At 37.7% G+C, this 25,485-nt stretch overlaps 1 protein-coding gene across 2 annotated transcripts in view; it reads right to left on the bottom strand.

The window, feature by feature from the left end:
* The window catches only part of ARSB (arylsulfatase B), a 77,751-nt gene that overhangs the window by 50,007 nt on the left and 2,259 nt on the right, over positions 1-25,485 (bottom strand). For both annotated transcript variants that reach the window (XR_005564699.1, XM_027709983.2), the window contains exons 2-4: positions 24,349-24,535; positions 22,041-22,231; positions 21,297-21,504 (exon numbers count right to left, since the gene is read on the bottom strand). Coding sequence is in view for 1 of the 2 variants with exons in the window: in XM_027709983.2 (XP_027565784.1) it covers positions 21,297-21,504; positions 22,041-22,231; positions 24,349-24,535 (586 nt within the window). In the remaining variant the exon portion in view is untranslated. The remainder of the gene's footprint in view (positions 1-21,296; positions 21,505-22,040; positions 22,232-24,348; positions 24,536-25,485) is intronic.

Below are 25,485 nucleotides of genomic sequence, written 5' to 3'. Positions count from 1 at the left end.
TGTCTTCAGGTGTTTCAGTCCTCTTATCTACTTTGTGGCACTCCGGACTTGTTACAAGAGTTCCCTGTCCTTCTTATGCTGGGGACACCAGAAATGTACACAGTACTCTGGGTGGTATCTCACCAGTGCAGAACAGAGGGGGAGAATCACCTCCTTCCACCTGCTGGCCTCACTCCTTTTCAGGCAGCCCAGGATTCAGTTGGCTGTCTGGGCTACAAGTGTAATTCTATTTTTATTCTGTGTTGTCCTTCAGTACCCAAGGAACAGGAACCTAATATAAACTGAACGTACCATCACACACAAAAAAAATTATCACACTGAATACTTTTATTGGAACTGAAGCTAACAAAATCAGTAGTTCTGAAGCTCCCCTTAAACCAATGCTGTGCTTCTAAATCCAAAACACCTCCACATTTCCTGTTAGTTTCTCCATTTGAATGTATCTGTGGGACATGCACCCTGATAAAATAGATTGACATGAAACTCTTCAGAAGAAATAACTTTTGTCTTCAAAATAGTCATTCACAGTACCTTAACCTCTTGAATACTTTTTAAAGTACTGGCAAAGTTGATCCTCTGTAAATATCATGCATTGCTATAACAAAACTAAAGTTTTGAAGTAAGAACTTCTGTCATCTGTTTTAATTAAAATATCTGCAAAAAAATTAACTGTTTTTCTTCTAACTCTAGCAATTACTCAAATATGCCTTCAAGAAAAACATTGTTTCTTAAAGGACTGTTTCTACATTCTTTCATACTTCTATTTACATTTAATCACTTTCTCATTCATCTTAAAGTCCATACAACATTGTTCACATTAAGACATTTTAATGGAGTGAGTTGAAACAACAGAAGTACATAATACCTCCATCCCAAAAGAATTTGAGCGAAAATAGGACATATTTCCCACACAGAAAATATAATCTATTCTCAAAAAGCAGGTGACTGTCTTTCAAACTACTGTGATTTTCATATTAAAGATAATGAAGAGGAAAGGTTCTTTTTAAAAAATTATTTAATAAAAACCTTTCAGTATAAGAAAAATAAATGCAAAATAAAGCTTGTGTGTCTTGAATATATAGTATACCTTTAAAAATAAAGGCAAATATTTTCTTCTCACAAACATCTGCTTTTGTAATTAATATTCATTGTCATACACATGAGAAACGGTTTAATTTGTTAAATCTGTAATTTCTAAACTGTAAAAGATGTTTTGCAGGAGTTTTTAAAGGAATCAATAAACAAAACTAAACAGAGAGGCCCTTCTGTTTCTCCCAAACACTTCTCTGAAGAGCTGCCAGCTGCCATTTTGACTAGTACAGTGTATACATGCAGTGATGTGGGATGTATGTAATTAGTAAGCAGTTTAATGAGTTCTTTAAAGAGGAGATGGACAATAAAAAACAGCAATAAAAGAATTCTGAGAGCAGTAACTAATGAAGCATGGATTGAAGTTTTCAGATGGACTCATTGTTTTACAGAATTACCTTGGAACTGAAGCTGTACAGTCTGCTTTTTACTACGAAGATAACCCACATAGCATTAATAGATTTGCTAACACTTCGAGCATCAGAGCTCACTCCTCTGAGAAATTCAGTTTAAACTGATCAATAGGCTTGAAATTTACTGCTGGGAGGACAAATTAAATGGAAACAAGACTGCAATATTGTATAAGGCCAGTTCTCTAAGAATGTAAGCTTAATTTCGCCTAGTTGTATGCACAAAAGAATTGTTATTGTCTATGTAGTGGAATGAAAAATATTAAAAAAGCTATAAAGAAGCCTTTATGTTTTACTTTTTGGATGGTGAGAAAAACACTGTAATAAGAGTTTCCAAAGACCAGTTAAGTACAGTATGGCCAACACCCTAACTTCTCCACCATGTGGACAAGTGGCCCAAGCAACTTCCTTCCTGCAGCTTCTACTCCCTGCACATTCTATCTTAGCAGCTTCTGATTGTGACATTGCCTCACATGAATGGTCTATAATAAAGGTACTATTTTCTCTGCAAATAGGTCAGAAACTGTCTTTATTTAAAGATCTTCCTCACTGCTTTTTTGTCAACTCTTAGGGCTTAAGTGTGTCGATTAAAATTTTTCTTTTGCCTTTTTTTCCCAAAAGAAACACTGTGTTCCTTGCAGAGGACCAGGCCTCGTTTCAATTACACTATAGAAAAGTGATTTTTTTTTTTAACAGAGCATACTATTTTTTAATCCCTGGTGACCACTCAGGTAACTGCATTCTTCTTTCAACCACAACTGAGCTACACACCACAGTCCCATTGACGTGCCTGGCAAATTGTTCTAGACAAGCTCCTCAGAGAGGGATTCCTGGAATTTCTCCACAGATTCTTCCAGGACTGTATTTGGTGCTGTTACTAAGCAGTTTTCACTCCAGCATTTCTTTTCAGTCTTTATATATTTTTAGTTCAAATAATAGGAGGCTACCCATAGCCTTCTCACCAGAAAAAAAATCACTCGCTGACTACATTTACTGTGCAAATTGTGTTAGACAGCGAGAATACCTCATAAAGATATGAATGGTTTACATAAACTATCCTTAACTTCTATTTATTTTAAACCTTCCGTTCTGTGACAATGATAAAAGTGCATCTAAGTTTGTGTTACATATTATGCAACCTGGATTACAGTATCACAACTGTAATCCTAAGTATGTGTCCTAATTATCATGGCAAGGTTAACAATTGGTTTCAGCATTTGTAGAACAAAGAGTGATCTAAGAATATGGAAAATCTTTATGACAATAACTCTAGAAAATACAGCAGGAATTAATTACTTCCTACAAGAAAAATAACTGTCTTAAGAGAAAAAAATATCTTTCAGCACAGCAATCCAAGGGGTTAAGTATTTCTGAACTGTTTTGCACTGTATATGTCTCAAAGCAGAACAAATTCTTCGTAAATAAACTTCAGCAGTAAGTAACAGAAGCCAAAAACTGCTTGATACCACACATACAAAATTAAACATGCAAAATACTTTATGCAAATGAAGTTTATTAATTTAAATACTTCCCTTGGATACCTACATTCATTTTTTAAAATAGCTATCAAAAGTTTAATACATCTGCATGTATATAACTCATATATCCACAGAGCAAAAAATAACCAGCCAAGATTTACCAGCCAGGAATCAGTCAAAAAATAAAAAAAAAGGAGGGAGAAAAAAATCAAGGGCTGTGTACCAAGAAAGTCTTTGACTATGCAACCACTTTTTTATCCTATTCAGAACACAGCACAAAGAAATTATTTGACATAGTACATCTGCAAAGGCAAAGTAAGAAGAAAACTTGACTTTAAATATCTAGGATTATAAATACAATTAGATATTACAACTCAATTCACTATCTGTTTATCATGTACTCACGATATCTATAACCAACCATTAGAGTCTTTAAATATCTAACATAGCACTTCTGGTTCCTGTTTACCAACACCCACATGTCCTTTTTTCCTGAAAACGGTTACAAAACACTTGCCAAATATTCCTACTGTATCTACAGTACTTTTCAAAACCAACACTGGTATGCCCTAGCTCTTTTTCTCTGTTTCCACCTGTACTTAAACTCTTTTTTTTTTTTTTTGAATTGATGAATTTCTCTGAAGCTGCAAGAGAAAACTCCCATACCCTTTAATTTCTCCTCAAGGGCCCCTGCAGTAAGCTGATCTAGCACACATCTGTCTGATATGTAAACCATGCCAAACTCTGTTTGAAAGCCTTGTCTAAAGCCACACAATATTTTTAAAGTGAGTACAGACCAGAAGAAAAAAACAGCTTCGGTTTATTTTATAATGCAGGGTATTTCAATATGTTACTCCATTAAAGCATCTTCAAAATAAGGAGAAAAAGGAACCTTTTAAACTTCTGTTAATGAAACTAAAGGCTGCTAACATCCTATAGCCATCAACTAGATGTAATCTAGCATGAAATACATGCACAAAGTGTGTGAAGGGGAAATACGGTCAATAATAACTCCTGTTCCGTTTTCTTGCTTCTGATTAATACATTATTGGCTTTATGAAGAAGAGGGTGGAACTAAAGTGGTCTCTCTTTGCTAAACAGACCAACAGAATACCTCCTATATGCTCCCTCTTTGCATTTAAAATAAATAATTCTTGTAATTGTAACTCAGAAGAATGTTTAGTTTTCAAGTGCATCTGCCTTATCTCCCTACCAAACAGAAGAGATATGTCCATATGGTAGACAGTCACTAATAAAAGGAGGACTGGGTAAGACTGACATATGACTGCAAGTATGCTGGGAAGAACTGAATTTCAAGCATTAAATTTTCTAAGTGCAGACACTGTCCAATAGCTGGCAGCACCTAGGTGGTTTTATTCAGTAAAAACATTCGGAAGTTTATTTTGAATACATTTGGGTTTCTTTCTCTGCTCCTGGAAGCAGTGTGACTCTCTTAGAACAAACCTAGTGCTGTAATCCAAAAAATATTATGGATCTAATTAGAAGGCATATTTATAGCAGCTTTTAGAGCAAAAAAAGCAGGAAGTCAGGCCACTCTTACTGTGCTTACAGACTCTGTATAAGCAGCAATCAGCCAAAATCAATGCATCTACACTCTCAGTTGTATGGAAAATACCTGACCTCAGACCTGCTAGTTTTATACTTTAGGCTGCAGTTGTAAGGTAAGAAGACAGGGTCTGATCCCAACTGTGAAGAGAGGAGCTGGTGGGAAACTAGTTTTACATTTACTGATAATCAGAGTGATATACAAGAAAAGATGTCCCTGACTTCACATGCAGCAGAGGCTTTAAGGTGCGCATGGCCTGCAAGGAGGTTGACAGCCTTAGTAAGATCCTTATTTCACTCTTCTCCATTGTCATTTGATGGGGAGGGAAGAAATGACTACTTTGACCTAACCCTCTTTTTGTTTCCTTTTAAAAAGAAAAAAAAAAACACCAAAAAACCCCCAACCAATGAAAAAAACCAACAAAAACCAACCCAAACCCAAAAAACAGAAAACCACTTCCAGGGATGCGAAGCTGCCAAACCTTAGAATTACATGCAACCAGCAGAGACAAATGACCTAATATACAGGCATTAAAGTCTCAGGGTTCTTCCCAGAACCCACGTTTTCCATCCTAATATCCTATACGCCCTCTTTCTAGAAGTTTACTTGAGCTGAGGTTGCTCCAATTGCCTTCTGTCACTTCTCTGGCACACAATAAACAGAGCAATCTGGAGTTCATTTAAGTAGTTTAGCACATCAGGATACAGCTGTGAAAGGTTTTGGGAGAAAGGCTGGGGAGAAAGAAGAGGGCTGCACACAGTCCAACCAAGGCTGCGCGCAAGAAGGCAGTGCAGATGGGCACCTTCCAACACCACTGCCTGCAGACAGGGAAAACTGCCCCATGATGAAACTCTTCAACCAGCCCAGGAACAGGAGAAGCTTCAGTTTGGGAAATTAAGAAGTCTGCTCCAAACAGCAGGAGTGGCAGGGCTACTACTCTGCATAAGGAGTATTAGAGCTGATCCTAGGATATCCAGTACAGAATCACAGAATATATTGAGCTGAAAGGAACCCGCAAGAATCATCAAGTTCAACCTTAGCCCTGCACAGGACCATCCCCAGGAGTCACACCATGTGCCTGAGAGTATCACCCAAACACTTCTTGAACTCTGTCAGGCTTGGTGCTGTGATCACTTCCCCGAGGGGCCTGTTCCAGTGCCCAAACACCCTCTGGGAGAAGACGACTTTTCCAATACCTAACCTAAACCTCCCCTGATACAACTTCAGCAGCAACCCAACTCCTCCTGTGTGTCTGTGACTTTCATATTTTACCATCTACAAGCTGGATCTTTTATTTTCTTCTTTAGACATGTGCATTGGCTTTACACAGTGCAAGTGATGACTTGATTCCGGCAATTGGACAGATTTACATCTGTTTTTCACATCACTTTTGTTTGAGAGGAGTGACTTGAGTTTTTAATCACTTGGGGCCCTAGCTATACCCATAATACATTGACTCAATTCACTAGCAGAAAGAGATAGATACCTGCTGCCATAAAGATATAAAAAAAGGAAACAAAAGTCTTCAGTTATTACTTAGTACCAGAGACATTTGGAAAAAATGCATTTTAGTAAGAAGTATGTGTCCCTAAGTTAGTTCTCACACCAAGCACAAAACCACAAAATCCGAAACTCTTCACTCTAAAAAGTAAAGAAAATAATATTCTTTATAACACTGGTCTTAGAGGTGAGATGAAAAAGGCTAATTGCTTTGTGATCTGTTTTAACTATTTTCTCTGCCATAGGCTACTTCATTCTCCTAGAAATTCAGATGAAACAAGACAGTTAAGTTAACTGGATAAGGTGAAAATGTATCAGTCTTGTATAGGTACATTCGGCATTGTCTAGGCCTCTCCCAACAGTCACCTCAGCTTTTGCTAAATGCAACCGAGCTTACAGGGGAGTTATTTGACAAGTTAATGTGGTGAGACAGAAACATAACTAATGAAGAGAAGTGGAAGTTTACATAAATAATTTCTGTTCTCTTTAATAATAATCTAAGCAGTGTTTTTAACCAGTTTTCATAAATCTGTTTTTCAGAAATGGATTATGTTTTCCAGGTAGGAAAATGGCAGATAACCTATTTGCTGAATGAGTGCTTCAGAGTAAGTTTATGTTTGTTATTTATTCCTTTAACATCTTTGCTTGGTTACAGGTAACAATGGCTGAATAACATACTGCTGAACCTAAGAAAAAGGATGTTAAGCCAGACAAAACTGAACCTATTTTCTCCAAATAAACAGTTACGCTTAATATTCTCCTCCTTCATTTGGTCACATCAAGTGACCAAATGACAAGAAGGAATACTTGAAATTTTTAACTTATTAATGATTATTTTTTTCCAACTTTGTGATTTATTTTTTTCCCAGATACATGCCAAAACATGCCCTCTTCTAACTACTCCCATGTTTCAGTCTCTGCAATATGCCTGCAATAAGGTCACAGCAATTTCCTCTTGGCAAGATCCAACCTTTCTCCAATATCATCATCCTTGAACTTTCTGCCACTTTTGATCATATTTCCTGAATCCTGAAGTTGTGAAATCTCTCCTCTTGGCAACTATCTAGCTGTACAGACCACATTCAGTACTTAAATACACACTATAACTCTCAGAGATTTCAAAGGGGAGTTGTTCGTATGCACAACAGAAACAACTGCAGACTTCAAAGGAATAGCTGAATTGTATATTTTGCTCTTGCTGGGCATTATAGTTTTTATGGTTTTGCGCCTAATGATCATTCCCTAGAATGCTTACCATGGAAACTCTGTCCTTTACAGGTTTTCCTTTTCCATTCCTTGAAGTGGGTAAGAAGCTGAAAAATCTACCTTGCACTAACAGATTCCTCTGCTCAAAGACAGCGTTTCACTATAAACAAAGCTTTAGTCCCGGATGGTCGAATGTTTCACCCATACCTCAGAAACAGGTTAATCCTTTCATTTTCAGAAGACATCTTGCCTTCTCTGCTGTGCAAATTTCTTATCTAATGTAATGATATTAAAATAATAAAGCACATCTGCTTTGTGATTCAACTTGTGCTTGCCAAATGAGTTTCTGCCCAATTGCTCGTCATCCCTGATGCCACCAACAGTCAGAATTTACCTTCTTCTCTGTATTACTGACCAAACCACTCAACCAATCCTTCCTCAGCCTGCTTAGTCCAAACTTGCATTAACAAATGTCAGTGGGCTAGGTCACTGCAAATGAGGTAATGGTGGCACCTCGAGTGGTGAGCTCTCCCAGTCTCCACAATTACAGTTGCAGTTTTATCTTCCTCATAAGGACTTCTGCCCTCATTAGTAACCACCACCTGACCCATACATGTGAGTCCAGAAGTCCCGTCTTCCTCATACTCCCACTTTAGCAGGGGAGTTACTAATTTTTCAAAAAAAATTCAGGTTTCTCTCAGGATTACGGAATATGTGACCCATTAAATTAGTCAAGGTCTGCAGGTCCATGTTTTCCCAAAGCCTATCTCCTCATTTGCCTTAGGCTGCAGCAAGGCTCTGACTGTACTAATTTAAAGAATAGAGCTAATTAAAAGCCCTCAGATCACACAAGGGGTCAACAGTTCCTAAAAACGGCTGGTATCATTGCAAGTGTGCTTACTCTTAACATAGTTCCATCAAAATTACTTGGTTTAATAAACTGAAACTACTGTAGCTATTAAAAACATTCAAGCTACCCAAGGTCACTTGGAGAGAATCACAGGAAGCCACATGCAGTCCCTGAGCACAGCTGAGAGACCCCAGGGGCAATCGCTTGTGAAAGGAGGCACCTGTGGGCAGAAAAATCCCCTAACCTTAGCCCCACACATCAGCATTGCTGTCTACAAAGTTATTCTTCCTCCTGAGGCATGCATTTTTCCTTTTATTTTTTTTTTGCCATTGAATTCTTTCTGCTACCTTTGACTTTCTAATGAACTGTAACTGATGGTCAGCAGTAGTTTATCTCTCCCAGTCAATCTGAGCCATTTGTGGTCAGTAAAATGTAATTATTAAACTGTTTTAGACAAAAGCTTTGCTTTTTCAATCCACTGAAATCAGTGGAATACAGCCTGATGGCAGCAGAATATGAATTTATATCATTTGCAGTCACAACTGCAATGAGAAAAGTAATGGAATGCACCTTTTTTTTTTAACCCCCATGAGTAATGGGAAAATTCTATTGAATGGAAGAATACTACTGAAAAAACTTGTGACTTAATAAAAAAAGCATGCATAGGATGCCATTCTTAATATTCACTTGTTACAAATGCTTATATGATTGCAAAACATGTTACATTGCTGCAGTGCAAACAGAAAGAAGTAGACTTAAAACAGACTTAAGGAGATACAACTATTAAAACTGTCATTAAATTCTGCATAGCACATGTCAGCATACTCTATTTCATTGCTAATTTGATAAAGTATATACTTGCAAGATACCAGAAGCAGTGCAGTGCTTCACTACATCCAGTTCTCTGCAGTGATCAGAAATAATCTTTTGCATATTCTAAACATGTAGATCATCTACAATACAAGAAGCCAGTAATGAAAAATCTGCACCACATTTGCTGCATTATTTGTTTTTATGTGTCATTGGCTAGAGCCATTTACTCTAAAATATAAGTGAAATTACTGCTGCAGATTTCTGGTTCTTCCCAACTAGTTCAAGCAACTCTGGAATCTTAATACAGCATTCAGGGTCAGCTCACTTCAATGCAGACAAAGCTCTGGCTGTACTTTAACCTGAGAAAACACAATTGGAGGTCAAAAGTAGGAGCAGGCACAGGCAGCATTCCACACAGCAGTAGTGCTCAAAGTTCAAATAAAACGTGAGGGTGTTCCTTCCTGCCTAAAGAGAAAAATAAAGATAGATGCTGTAGAGTGAAAGACAGATATTCCAGTCACAGGAGGCAATGAAGGTATCCAGAAACACAGATATTTCAAAACATAATAAAGAGGAACATACAGAGAAAACAGAGGAACGATTAAGACTGAACCGTAAGGAACTCAAAAATACAAAGAAGGAACCTTTCAAAAGGAGGGGAAATTAGATTATTAGTTCCAGTATTAGTACAAAAAGAAAACTGCAGGGCACACTGCAGTAAGAGCTCTCCAAGCCGTTTTCACATCAGACATTTACACAATCTGATACATTCACCTGTGGCCAAATCTCAGCATCCACTGACAACTAACATGCATATGGACTTCAGTGTTTCTTTTGGTATTTTTAACTCAAAACTCTGTAAAATGTATGGCTTCCTTGGCATTTGGAACACTTCCATTCTGACCCTCTAAGTAAAATCTGCTGGTTTTACTCTCTCACAAATTAAGGCAGAGAGGGAAAATCCTACTCTTTTAATGCATGCGAAAGTGAAATCACCCACAAATATAGATCTGTTATACCTTGCACATAACAATGACATGAAATAATGAAAAGTGAGAGAGAGCAAAGAATATGAAGGACAGTTGTGTAGAGCTTTTATTTTGAAGCTCTTAAATTCTTCTGTACAGTTTAGCCTAGGAGCATACTTCAGTTCTGGAGTATTCATAAATATACGGAACAGATGTACTAACCAAACCATAGTTTATATGAACATATATGAAAAAAATGAAAAAGCAGAGAATGAAAACAGATCCAGAACATCTCAGCAGGGATTCAAGTAACCCTTTTCAGATACTACTTATTTGACTAAGGTGATCTTACACCACCTGCAACTTCTTCCAAATTCTTAAACCAGATCAGACAAAATTGCATGCTTCTTTCCCAAGCGAATCAGTGATTGATTTTCCCTGTGTTTCTACAGGGCTGTTCACGATTAACAATGTAAGTGTCCTGGAGAAGCAGTATTTCTAAATAAATATGAAAGCTTTGTGTCAGACAGTTCTACGTTGCTCCAAACAATATTTATCAGTAACAAAGGAAACCTAAAAATGTATATAAAATTCAAAGTTCAGTCTATTTGTTTTAGTTCTATTAAACAATTATTGAAGAAATACTGAAATACAAAACTGTAAAAAGCTAAGGAATTCCATTTTGATAACTTTGTATGATCTTCTGCAAAATAATGCAGTGGTTGATTTCTCAGTCCTGAGAGATAAGGGTCAGGCAAAGAGTGAAGTCAGGACCCTGAATTTTAGGAAAGTGAACTTCCAGCTCTTCAAGTCAGACTCCCTGGGAAACTGCCCTTGGGGACAAGGGAGTAGAATAGAACTGAGAGACCTTTAAGGAAACTTTCCACAAAGGGCAAGAGCTCCTGATTCCCAGGAGTACGAAATCAGGGAAGGAAGGCAATGGCTGAGTCAAGACCTGACAGTCAAATTAAAGGGCAAGAAGGAAATGCACATGCATTCCAAATATGGAAGCAGGAACAGGTATCCTGGGAAGAGTATAGGGATGCAGTCCAAGATATGCACCAAGGAATAGCTGAAGCTGTGCATAACGAGAATAACAAGAATAACAAGGACTTCTACAGGCAGAAAAGGAAAGTCAAGGAAAGTGTACACCCTCCAATGAGGGGATAAACTGGCAACAAAGGCAAACTGGTAACAAAGGCTGAGGAGAAGGCTGAGGTCCTCAAAAACTTTTTTGCCTCAGTCTTCACTGGCAGTCTCTCTGCTCACACTTCTCAAGTGGATGGACTACAAGACAGGGACTGGGGGAGCAAAATCCTTCTCACTCTAAGAGAAGATCAGATTCATGACCACTTGAGGAAACAAAACGTACATAAGTCTATGGGACTTGACCAGATGCATCCCAAAGTCCTGAGGGAATTGACTGATTGAATTGCCAAGCTGATCTCCATGCCATTTGCAAAAGTCATGGTAGTGAGGTGAAGTCCTTGTTCCTTGGAGACTGGAAAAAGGGAAATACCCATCTTTAAAAAGGGTAGAAAGGGAGACCCTGGGAACTACCAACCTGTCAGCTTCACCTCTGTGCCTGGGAAGACCATGGAATAGATCCTACTGTACATGGAGGACAGGGAGGTGATTCAGGACAGCCAGCATGGCTTCACTAAGCCTGATCTGGTTGGTCAAGCCTGACCAACCTAAATGGCCTTCTCAAACAAAGTGATTATATCAGTGGACAAGGGAAGAGCTAAGGACATCCTTTAACTGGACTACTGTAAAGTTTTGATGCATTCCCTCCTGATGATCCTTCTCTCTAAATTGAAAAGAGATGGATTTGATCCGTGGACTATTCACAGGATGATGAACTGGCTCAGTAGTCACACTGATAAAACTGGTCAATGTCTCAGTGTCTGGATGGAGATCAGTCATGAGTGATGTTCCTTGGGGATCCATACAGGGACCAGTGCTTTTTAATATCTTCGCCAATGACACGGTCAATGGGATTGAGTGTACTCTCAGCAAATCTGCAGGCAACACCAAGCTGAGTGGTGTGGTTGACATGCCTGGATCCCATCCAGGGGGATCTGGACAAGCTCCAGAAGCAGGCCCATGGGAATCTCATGAGATTCAACAAGACCAAGTGCAAGGTGCTGCAGCAGGGTTAGGGCAACCCTGGTATCAGTACAGGCTGGGGGATGAACAGATCAAGAGCAGCCCTACAGAGAAGGACTTGGGAGTATTGGTGAATAAAATCCTGGACATGAGGCAACAATGTTCACTCACAGCCCAGAAAGCCAACCATTTCTTGGGCTGCATCAAAAGCAGTGTGGCCAGCAGCCAAGGGAGGTGATTCTGCCCCTCTTGTCTGCTCTCATGAGACTCCATCTAGAGCACTGCATCCAGCTCTGGGGTCCTCAGCACAGGAAGGATGTGGACTTCTTGGAGAGGGTCTACAGGAAGAAGAAGACGGTCAGACGTGCTGGAGCACCTCTTCTATGAGGAAAGGCTGAGAGAGTTGGTGTTGCTTAGCCTGGAGAAAAGGTGGCACCTCATTGCGGCCTTCCAGTACTTAATGGGGGCTTAGGAGAAAGAGATTTTACGAAGGACTGTTGTAACAGGACAAGGGGTGATGGTTTTAAACTAAAAGAGGACTGATTTTGATTGGATAGAAGGAAGAATTTTTTTATGATGGGGGTGGTGAAATAGTAGGACACATTGCCTGGAGAGGTGGTGGATGCCCCATCCCCAGAAACACTGGATGGGGCTCTGAGCAACCTGATCTAGTTGAACATGCCTCTGCTCACTGCAGGGGGTTGGACTAAATGATCTTTAAAGGTAACTTCCAACTCAAACCATTATGTCATTCTATAAAATCAAGCTATATTAAGAAAACATAATAGCAAATATTAAAAAATATGAGTGCTCTACAGAACAGATTTAGTATGTAGTCATGTCGCTGAGTGATTCCTAGTGACATTAGAAGTAGTATTCCTCTTTTTCTTCCACATTTAAGTTCAAAAGTTGGCTATTGAAGAAATTTAGGTTCTAACAGAGTAATGGCAGTATACAAAATTGTACTTATCTCCTTTGTTATGAAACCAGCTGATCAGTAAATATCATATATTTGGGTATATCTTAATATTTAATACCTTTAATAGTATTTGGTCACTTAATAGTACCCAAGACAACGTACAGGACAAGGAAGACATTCTAAAAGTTGTGCAAGGAAGAATTCTGAGGAAAACCAGAGAAAGCTTATTTACTCAAAGTTTTTCTAATATCACCTATAGTGTTACAATATGACTGGATGTGGCACAGTGCTATGGTTTAGCTGGCACAGTGGTGTTGGTCAAAGGTGGGACTCAATGATCTTGGACGTTTTTTCCAGCCTTAATGATTCTATAATTAGAAGATTGTATCATAGTCTCTTTTCACTTCCCACAGGAAGTGACAGACATTCCACCATTTGGATACCTAAGATGGGTAACAAAGGAAATGGATAGAAAACCATATTCACTAGGTCCTAGTAAAATAAGGAAGGAGTAAATTCTTTAATTTCAAAAAAGGAATTTCCTCCTTCCTTTTCCTCATACATCTGATATATTTCCACTGTACAACACCTGAGCTGAGAATGATGAAAGCTTAAAATTGGAAACTTAAACTCTCATGAATTTGGGACTTTTTTCCCTTTTCTTGTACTATTGCATCAAGAGATTCTACAAGTTGTAAACAACACCAATAGAAACACACTTCTAGTGCTGAATGTTACAGCATCTAAAGCAATCCTACCCCTGTGTCACTGTCAGCCAGGTAGCACAGTTCCCTTAACCGGATGAATTACAAGGGATGATTGAGGACAGGTTCTTCAACCACCTTTGTCTCACTGATCCAAAACAGTATGAGCCATTAAACTGGACAACAGAAGATGTTGCTTCTTTTTTTCATTCATGTAACTCTGGCTTTTTTTCCCAATACTAAGTTGTTTATTTTTCTCTCTTATATTGTAATACTGCATTTTAAAAATCAAATTCAATTCAACCTTGAATACTAGCAACTATATATGTTCCCTTAATTCACAACAACTAAACAATGAGTGTAACGAGTATAGAAAAGGATGGCAGAAATAAGATGGCATATCCAATTCATTCACAGTTTAGTTTTGTAAACATTTACTACATGTTACATATATTGTGCTCCTTTGAAAAGCTGGGGCTTTATGAGCAGTCATGCTCTTATACTTAATCAGAACCTCACGGAGGTCAGCGTAAAGGTCCATCTGTCTGAAGCAGAATAGGAAAGTATATTAAAAGTTAACTGGGAAATTATTTCATATGTAACTTACAGATTTTAAGAAGCCAATTTAACAATGTTAGTGTCTTGGTATTGTTGAAAACAGAGCATGTCAATGAAGTGACTAACATTACCTTCAATATTCCTATAAAAGAGATTTCTGAAGTTTGCAACTCAAAATAAATAAAAGGAGTAACATGCAACATGCAAACAAACCCAGACAAGTACAAAAGACAGAAGGTGGGACAAACCTGCTATGGCTATACCTTTTCTCCTGTTGCCTATTTCTGATGAGGAGACTACAGAAGAGCCAAACTCCAGGAGTTTTGTTTACATTAAGCCCTGACATCTCTGTTCTGTAATGCAAATCCGGACTTTGTATGATTTTGTTTTAAACACTAAGGAAATTACAGAGGCAGTCAATAGGTCATAGTAGTAAAAAGCAAAGAATGGGAACTACAAGCAAGAGTGATACAACATTTTAAATCCCTCTCAGTTATTTAGCAGACATGATCCCTCCACATATCATTTAATATGTACTTATTTAAAAATGAAGTGACAAATATAAGCAGGAAACAAGTCTGCATGCATAACATTCATACACAGAAGTTCGAATGTAAACTACAATCAGTTGCCAGTATCAACAAAACAAGCAGGCAGTTAGCTCTTGGTTTGTCTTGGTGGGTTTTTTTTAAATCTTTTTTAATTTTCTGTGTGAAATTTTATAAATGTGAAAGGGAATTATATAGCACTTACTACTGCCAGACACAATATTAGCAAACATCAAACAGCTTCAATGCACAGCTCTGTAAATGCATCTCATTTTTGACCTCCAACATTCTTGCTGAAAGTCTAGGTCACAGAACAGGACATCAGAGCCCTTCCTTTGTGTGATTTAAGCTCATGGTTGTGACTCACAGTTAAACAGAGAGCACTGTCAATAACATTGGTAAAGGATGACATTTGGAGAAAATATCTCCCCTCTGATCTTCACAGCATAAATAACGCTTAGTCTGTACATGTTCCAAGTGCAGGACTCCTACTGAAGTTTCATTTAAAAAAAAAAAAAGAGTACAGAATACACAGCATAGATCTCCACTGGTGATAAGAGACTCGCTGCATGAATTAAAGAACAACTTTGCCCTTAATTTGATCTCAAGCTCTTCCCTGTTTCCCCATATTCCATCCGAAAGATCCATGTGTAGGTGTGTTTTTCAGTCATGTTGCAAGTGTGATAGAAGAGGAAGCACACTGCCTCTGATGGCTAATACGAAACACGTACTTCCAGTGAACAAAACCAAAATCATTTGGTTAAGATCAGTCGATGAGAAAACATCTGTTGTGTACTTCAGTATGATGATGTATACTCTTAGCAGAAGGAATAACGGTGAATGTTCAATGTAAGCAGCAGAAAAGCCTCTCTGTCTTCAGAGTGCTGACGCATTACTGTATTTTCAGTATTAATACAGATTTTTTTGTATATGTGTGATGGAAGAACTGTTGAAAGCCTTTCAATTAGAGGGACAATAGAAAACTACACCTTCTACTATAAAATTCTGCTAATGTAATTATAGTTGTGCTTTAAATACAACCATAGGGCTTTTATTTTCCATCAAGGGAACATAATACCCCTCCTGCATCAGAGCACCATTTGCTGAGTAACTTTACTGTGCATTAACAGAGTCACTTTCACCTAGTTGTGCTCACGTAAATCAACCTCTATGGTGTTTTGTAACTCACCAGAACTGTCTCTTTATTCTCCTAACTTTTCCAGTTAGGGAAATCGAGCTCATGGAAAAAAATGCATTTGATGTACATAAGCTTCCAATAGTTGGCCTACAAAAGCAACACAAACAACGTGCTTTTTCCTCCTACTGAATTTTTTTTTTTTTTTTTTGCTTCCTAGGACAGCTTTCATGACAGGAGCAATCCTAGCACAGACAGTTCCAGGCGACTGCTTTCATTGTGAACGGTAATTGAACAAGTCTCAGTAGTTACAGACCCCACTGTGTCAAGGTCTACACTAGCATGCACTAAACACCAGAGAAACAACACATAAGGAAATTTTAACCTAAAAGCAACAGGAATAACCTGACAAACTGTTCATATGTCTGCAGTAAGCAAGTCAAGCAAGAGAACTTTGACTTGTCCCAGTTACAGGGACAGGCACTAAACCTGACCACTGACTGGGTGTCAAATATTCTGACAAAAAGAATAATGGCTTCTTAAACACTATTATTGAGAACAAACTAGTGTAGTTTAACAGTAATCATAGTTTAAGATAACCTCTGGAGAGCTGTCAGAAATTATTAAACATTGTTAATATATAAAATTAGCTGTTTTCAGCATTCATCTCAGTCTGAGAAAAAAATTGCTAGGATAGCTATTAGCATGCTTAAGTCAAAGTTTTACAGAAAACTGGCCAGCTTGCAAAATTCTGGGAAAAATTCACTTCTGAGTATCATTTACAAGTGAACTTCACTTTAAGCACTGACACTTGCTAAAAGCCAGAAGAAAAATTCCAGATTCCACTTAGGATGGAATTTTTGAACATAAGAGAAAAAAAGAAGTGAGTGTCTCTGGCACAAAGTCAGTCCTTGTTCAAGAACTTGGCTTTGGAGTGTTAGGTTTTGCATGGAAAAAGTCTAGGTGGATGGGGAGGGGTTAATATTAGAAGAAATGGAAGATAAATAAACACTTCATACAAAAACGTTTTGGGTTTTCAGTGGATTTTAAAATGGGGCGTGAGAAATCAATATATTGACTATTAACATCTATCAGTATTAATTTGAAATCCATTTCCATATTTCCACCTTTGATGATATGTTATTAAAAATACACTCATTACTATTATCTGCATCATACGGCAGAGATTTTTTTTATTTCTAAAAAATATATTCTTAACACCCATACTTTAATGTGGAAAAAACCTAAAAAAACAATAAAAGCCAGAACTGGAGTAAAAAACACCAAACCACATGCACTTTTCACTCTTACCATTGGTAAGTGACAACTCTAATCAATGCAAGTACAGTAATCAGCTGGAACTTTTGTCTCTATAATAACAAGCTCAAATAAATAAGAAATAGAAAAATAATATTTGAGAATATATGGACTTAAAACACTAGTGTGATTGAAGGTGCTTGCAGCTAAGGCATCTTTGCTTATTTCCTCTTAGGAAGCAGCAGATGCTCAGGCAATAGATGTCCAGGCATCTTCCTCATTAGAACACACCAAACCTCTCAGAAACTCCCAAAAGACCAATTCAAACAGGTCTTCAGTTCTGTAATAAAAAAATCTGATAACACAGTCTTCAAAATTAGCAACTCCAACACCACAGACAGAATAACTGCCCTAACCAGTCTGTCCTTCAGTTGGCTTGGACAATCTGCAATTAGAAGTCTCTCTGAAGTCCCTTAGCAGCAAAAGTGAAGGAACAGGAGTTCATACGGGAACAAAGGCATCAAGAAGATACCAAAATGCCCTGAGAGAATCAGTGATAGTGAGATTCATAGTCTCAAAGTAGGCACTGGAAATAAGAAAAAAAAAAATCCCAGTATTTCCTAAGACAAAAGCCGCAATATGTTCGCTGGAATGCAGGGGAAAAAAGAAAAGGGCCATATGAAATTCGGGGGGAAAAAAACCCTAGAGGTGTGAGAGAAAGAAACTGTATAAATATCAGTATGTCCAAAACAATCTGTGCTCTTATTAATCATAATTCTAAAATGATAAAAAGACTCTCTTTTCGAGTGAAAACAGTCATCGATGTCACATGCTTCATTATGGAAAGGATTTATGCAGTTTCCTCTTTGCAATGTTCCACGTGTTCTTCTTTTCAAAGCCCTCTTACAGCAACTACCAGGCACTACAGTGCCAACTCACATTTAAAAACTGAGAGACACCACGGAAGAAAGAGAGGTAAGGAGTTTTGCTCCAAAATGTTTTAGTATATTAAAAAGCTGAAAGTTAAATAAAGCAAAGGATACTAGCTTTAATTCAGAACTGAATTAAAAACAGATTCCTTTGCTTTATTGGTGGCAAGTTTATACCAAAATTATTTGTAATACCTTGCAGAAACTATAAACACATCATATTCACAGCAAATCCCCACTTCTATTAGAAGAAGGTTCTTCACCCAGAGGATGGTTGGGCACTGGAACAGGCTCCCCAGGGAAGTGGTCACAGCACCAAGCCTGACAGTTCAAGACATTTGGACAATACTCTTAGGCACGTGGTGTAACTCCTGGGGTGTCCTATGCAGGGCTAAGAGTTGGACTTGATGATTCTTGTGGGTCCCTTTCAACTCAGCATATTCTGCGATTCTACATTTGAAGCAAAATTTGGACTCTAAGCCAGCATAACAGTTCTGAGGTAAATTTGTGCCATTTAATGCTTTTCATGACCTTTATTTTAAGTCAAGGCCCTCTTCAAGGACATTGGTAGTTACACTCTCTTGCGACTGCTAAAAAGAAAAATACACCCTGTGTCTCATGCTCTTTGATTTCAAGTGGATGAAAGGCCATTCATGGGTACCCAACACTGCTGCACCCTTTTTCATCTGTTTTGCTTAAACAAGCAATGAATTCATTGTCACCAATGACCTCATTAGCATAGACTTACTTGCATCTGCAGTATAAAAAGTGCTCCATAAAAAGAAATTCTATTTTATCTCACACCAGTCAAGACTTTTAAAGCTACTATTTGATATACAAATGAACTAGCTCACCTTTTTCTTATTTACTTGTAGAAATAGCTTGTCTATCTGCTCCAAAAGACACCAGTGATGTTGATTTACAGGATATAGCAATGCAGTCAGACTTTGCTAATGACCAGGTAACTTTATTTTTATCCTGGTGTCTCCATCAAGCCACTTTAAAGAGGAATTGAAGTTCTTCTACACAGTTTAGAAGCCTCTTTCAAAATGTGCAGTATTTCCATTTGTTAACTAGCGTGTTTTCAAGGCAATCCTGCTTGAGCCATAACAAATGGGAAGAAACACAGAAGAGTATAATAAAAAAAAATTCTATCATGAGTTCAAAGATTATAAATACCCACTAAAAAGAGAGTCCTAATTTGGGGTCAACACTTCACAGGGAAGTAATCAATCAGAAGACTATTTGTTGCAATGCTACTTGCTGTAACACACAATAGGAAATGATCACCTGTAAATTATTTTGAGGATGGGACTTTTGAAGCAGGGAGAGATGCAAACATAGAAATGTCAATTTTGGCCACAACTAAAAAGGAAATAGTAATGAACCTAGTAAAACATACTCATGTAAAAGTAGGGCCTTTGCTCATGCACAGCTCTGCATGAGATACTCAACCTAGATCCTCTCATGTTTCTTTTCAAGCATGTTTGAACGTCTATTCCGAAACACACCACCTGAAAAAGCACTAAATAAAATATAGAAAAACTGAATAATTTCACACTTTTTCCCCCTTTTTTGGCCATTTTTTAAAAATGCTTAATGAAGCTAGTTTCAACATCTGGTTTTTGAAACTGGGTCTTTAATGCATGCAATGTTTGATGCCTGGAAAGAAAATTGTTTGAAGTGAAGAGAGAACACTGAAAAAAACCAAATCACTGGCCCCTGGTTTCCTTGATCTAGGACCAATTTATGTGCATTTTAGCCATTAAATTTAACTCCTGGTAGTTTGAAATGTCAATTAACTCAAAATAAGTCTCATTAGATAGTGCAGACACTTGATTCTCCTAACCGTTTGACTCTTGTTGAAATGTACCCGTAATTGATTGCAAAATAATCACTGTTAAAAAGCAGGGTATACTGTCACTGTTTGGAAAAAAAGAAGTTTCATAAATGAAAAAAATAAATTTGTCTTTTTAATTCACTCGTATCCTGTAATTCTAGCTCAGAATTTATTTAGTTTTATTTCACAATGTACTGAACAAACATTACGGAAATAACTCTACCAAGACCCCACCAGCAAAGACTGGATTTTTTCCATATGGAATAAATACTGCTATCATTTTCCATATGTCTTTGCTTACTTTCAGTTCTTAATATAAAAACATTGCAAACAGAAACAGGCACAGAAGAGTTATCAAACCCTGCTAGAGCCAAAACCTGGACACAAATGTAACATCATAAGGCAAACAGGTTTGAATTCAAAATGAAATTCCAGGAGTCCAAGTGCTATAGCTGCTAAACTCAAAACACATCAGTGCATTTTCATCAGACCTTGGGGTTTGCTTTGGGGGTTTTTTGTCGTTGTTGTGTTGCTTTTGTTGTTGTTTTTTTTTAAGTGTTCACAGAAAACTAATTTGCCATTTTGACAGCCCTACTATGTAAAGCCTGGACAAAAGAGCAACTGTAAGCATTGAAAGGCTACTTCCTACTCCCAACCAAACAAGAATAAATATGTTCCTGAAACCTAGCCAAGCAGCTGTATTTCAAAAAGATTCTGTTTCATTCTTAATTTGGAAACAAAGGAGAGTGCTTTGCAATGTATTATTTGCATTACTCTAATAATCTAGAAAGCAGATCCTGTGCCTGCACCTACAGAAGCTTAGACGGTAATTTGGCAGACTAGACTGTATTATCATACAGTCAACTTTTTTACTAACAGACCTTTGCTTCACGGAAGTAAAACACCAATGAAACATTTCAAGCAAGACAAAAATTACATGTCACATTAAAGTAAGGGAAAGAAGGAGTTCTGGCTTCAAACTGCCTGCTGTTTGTGCTTCATACAACACATGGCAAATCACAGACTGGTCAGGTAACTTCCTATAACCCAGGACAAATGAATTTGTAGATGACTCTCAGTAAGGATTCAATTCTGACAGATCCTCAGTAACTGCAGTGACAAGTAAGATGCTTTTAACTTCACTGCACTCCTCAGATTTTACAATGGTGTTTTTACTTCAACAGGAGCATCCCCCATTTGCACAGACACTACTTTCGAGCTAGTTTTGTAATGTTTGAGAAAGCTCTAAGAGCAGGGAGAGAAACTGCTGCTTCATTTAAAGTCCTGCTTCACTTTCATTGCACTTCAGTACCTAAAAATATATGGAGGAAGGAGAGAGGGGCCAGATGTCTCTCTAGTCAGTCTGTTAGACACTGTAGCAAAGTTATTACTGAAAGAATATTTAAAGGAACTTACCAGTAGAGAAAACAAGAACTGTGTTGTCCCAAAGACCATTTGTTTTCAGAGCATCAGTAAGATTTCCTACAGCTTCATCCATAAGAGTCACCATCCCTGCATAATGGCGCCTCTTTAAATCTTTTATGAAAGAATATGGTTTCATGTATTCGTCAGGGACCTCAAGAGGTTCATGGACAGACTGAAAGGCAAGGTAGAGAAAGAGGGGCTGGGGTGGAAGGGACAGAAAGGAAATTAGTTGAACATAAAGTACTACATGCCAAAGTTACTGCAGCAAAAGCAGACCTGATTCATCAACAGTGCAGGCAATGTGTTTTGGTTTCTTCTACATCTTCTAATCCCTGCACATAAACTAACAAAACTTTGAAAAATTACTTCTCCAAAGCTGTGGAAAAACATCAGGAGTATCTTTTCTTCATAATACATTTGTGAACAACTTATTTCTACTAAACTTCTCACATTAAACTTTCCATTCTCTTCTTAGAAGCGTAAACTACTTCTAAACCATTTCTAAAATCTTATTAATTGTATTGTAATAAAAGAAATGGAGATCAGTAGCAGGCCAGTGACAACCAAAGCTGACAAGTTTTAGCAGCACTACTTCTCACATTTAGCTCTATGCACCTTAGTGAATAGCCCCAAATTACAGTTCAAATGCGGGTCTCTCTCTGTTAATATTTCATTCACATTTTTTAAAACATTCTTTAACATTGAAGTTATCAGAGTAACAGCTGCTGACTGTACCTTCTCAGTTTTGTGATTTGCTATAAGATCTATTGCTCTTTCTGTAAATAAATTTGTGGAGTACACATTTTTAAATCCAGTTGCAACTTCTTCTCCATCTCGAAAGTCCAGAGCACAGCGCGTTACATTCTTTGTTTTGATGAGAACGCAACGGTCATGAGTGTAATAATCCTCACTGCCCAAAAGATAGCCTAGAACAGGAAAAGATGTGAAATGAGCAGGACAACATCGTGTCACATAAACAGATACATCAGGGAGAGAAAAAAGCCAAACATAAATGTCAAAACATTAGTGGTTTTGAGTTGAAGAATGAATTCAACACTGAACCACCTACAGAGACACCTCTGACAGGTCTAAGTAGCCCAACATTTAATACCTCATCGACTGCTCATCGCTAATGCAAGTAGTAATTTCAAAAGAAATTAAACATTCTGAAAGCAGTTCCATGATTTCATAATTATAATTTGATACCAAAATATTAGCAATAAACTAATGCACTGATAGCAAAGGCAGTGATCTAGTCTGTGCACTAGTCTGATTTTTGCTGGTACAATTTTCTATGTTTGTATTTTCATGTAAGACTTCCATCTCTAAAAGAAAGTTTGGAATTTTTTTAATTTATTTATTCAAAAACACTCAAGTACAAAACATCTTTTATGTCAGCTGTTAAGTCATTTCCGATCTATTGCTGACACCAGGTGGTGAAGAAAGGACACTATCATTTAGAGATACCCAAAAGAAACCAAGCAAAAATTCTATAGGTATAGATTTGCTCCTACCTAGGGCTATCCTGTGGAGCAGGATAACATAACCCTTTGTGTTTCAGTTATCAGAAACAAAACTTTTTAAAATTCTTTGAATCTCAGAAATTAGTACTGCTTACTTGAATTTTTATTCAGCAGCTTCAGACAGTTATTTGCACAAAACACATGTACAGAAAGAATGAAGTTGCCTTAAATACAATATAAATGTCTAATATATTTTTAGGAGAAAAATATGTTTTCTTTCAAAGCATGAAGACTGACTTTGTGTGCAGACTGCTTACATCAATGTACTCAGAGGAACAAGTTGCATTTTTTCCATTTTGAAGGCCCAGTGGAGGACACATTCCATCAAGCGTGCCATGGAATCAAATGCTGCTAATAAATGCCTACCAGAATTTCATTAACATTGTAGGATATTGAACTGTTACATTCCTTGAAAAATAATGTCACATTGGGCACCCAACGACCAACCCAGTGCCAGCCTGTGTTCAGGCTCCTGCATTAAGTGCTTGCTCAGTCCCAGGGTGAGATTTCATGAGGAATGGCAGCCCACCTACATCTATGCCATCAAAAAGATCCCAAGCTTCTGTGAAGGGATGGGAGGAAGCATATATGTTTAAGCAATGAGCCCTTGTATTCTGGTCCATGTATATTAGCTTAATTCAGTTGTGAAACCATGGCCCCAAACTCCCTGAAGAGTCAAAACTGATGAACCATCTAAGGGAATAGTTTTTCCTACCTAACATTTGGATCAACATTGTCTATAGAGGGCACGTAGCACAGTTTTGCTCTTCATTTAAGCCTAAGGTTAGAAAAGAGAGACACAGGTTTCTACATTGAAGTGAATGATTTTGAAATTCATGACTCAATTAAAGTGTCTTAAAAACAACCAAGTGGACATGGACTATTTTGCACTCAGTACTGTGCAGAACAAAACGCAGAGCAGACAGTCCAAGTCACTTAACATCTGTGACACTTGTGCAAAACTAATAAACCTCCAATCGACACTGGGAGAGGAGTCAAACATTTTAAGAGGAAGAATAAGCAATGGGTAGCTACAAGTTGCTCTGTAAGTACTGCACTCACACATGGGCAATCTATTTTTCGATTAGTCTGAGAGTTTGACTTCGTAAGTAGCAAGCTCTCGGATGCTGCTTTATAGACGTTTTCACACCATCCTGTCACCAGATCTGCAAAACCAGTGCTACACAAACTGACGGTAATCCCCATTCCCTGCTCTCCTGCGCTGCTGTGGGGAAGAGGTAGAGAATTTGGAATAAAATAGGAAAGCGGGAGGGTGGGGGAAGATCGTAAGAGCGGAATACCTTATTCAGAGCCATACAATAAGTACAGTATTTTCTTCAGTAAGTTGTTAAGCTTAGGCATATTTATAAAGGCATTATTTTAAGCAGTTCAGAAACATGAACACCCAGGTATTGATGTACTTATAAACTAACAGTAAATCTGCTGTTCTTAAAAGAATGGGGCAGTTTTTCACCCTTTTTAACACTGTATTTATTGCACATATTAAATCAAACCATTACCAAAATAAGTATCAAATCCTCTGCGGGTTGGAAGGCACTCTTTTCTGTACATCCCTAAATGCCACTTCCCCACCATATGAGTAACATATCCCGCCTCTTGAAGTAGCTCTGGGAGGAGTTTCTCATCCAGTGGCAGACAGCTGGGCTGGCATGGCCAAATTATCTGGTGTTGTAAACCTGTGTGGATCTAGCAGATAAAAGAAGCACGAGAGATCACTTACAATGCAGCCATGTGTTCCCATGGGTCAATTTATAACCAAGCCCAAAAGGACATACAGCTACATCAGAGGTTAACCTTAGTTTTAGGGGATCCTCTTTTTACTGACGTAGCACTGAGAAAGATGAGGAAGCTGCAGGTGGAGGGCAAGGTGGCATGGAGGAAGACAAGAAAATAGTACTGCGAGGGTTAACATCATCTTCCCAGGTATAAATCAAGTGCAATTTAAAAAATAAAACAAACACCAAAACCAAAAAAACGAACCAACACAAAACCAAACAAACCCAAAGCTTCTAATGTTTTTAGCTAAAAATCCAACAGGTAACAATTACAATTATGGTGTGTTTGAAGTCTAAGGACATCTCAATATGGAGTTAGAGATTTTAAATGAAATGGAAATGGTCAAAAAGGCACAAGACAGTTGAAGCTGTCAAGCTTTTGGCTGTATCAGAGAACAGGAAATTGTGTATCAGGAAAGTATGATAAAAGGTAAGAGAACTATTTTTCCATTACTCTTCTAAAAGGATATTATATATACACATTTTTATACTTATTTGCATACTTCAAATGAGTGTGAGTACTATAAAAAAGTATTTGAATATAGGGATGACACAAAGTTTAGATACTGCCTAAATCTGACCTTTAATAATTCCACTTAAGCTTCCAATCTTAATAAATGGTGAATTTTGTACCTCTATACAAAACCATAGCTGACAACAATACTTCAATTAGTATATTGTGCTTGATGTAAGAAAACTCTTCAGTAACTGTGTACTATAAGCTGACTTTTGTCAAATCCCCTGTCTCCTCCACAACAAAAAAAAGGCACTACCCTAAACCTAGGCCAGCAAACATATGTATACAAGTATAAATATCTTATTTACTAAATATTTCTATTAATCTGTGTGTGTCAAAGCACA

This window comes from Pipra filicauda, unplaced genomic scaffold (assembly GCF_003945595.2).
Source record: "Pipra filicauda isolate LSUMZ 115617 unplaced genomic scaffold, ASM394559v2 scaffold34_size3990699_pilon, whole genome shotgun sequence".
Classification (NCBI taxonomy): Eukaryota; Metazoa; Chordata; class Aves; order Passeriformes; family Pipridae; genus Pipra; species Pipra filicauda.
This window is presented reverse-complemented; position numbering and strand designations above follow the sequence as displayed.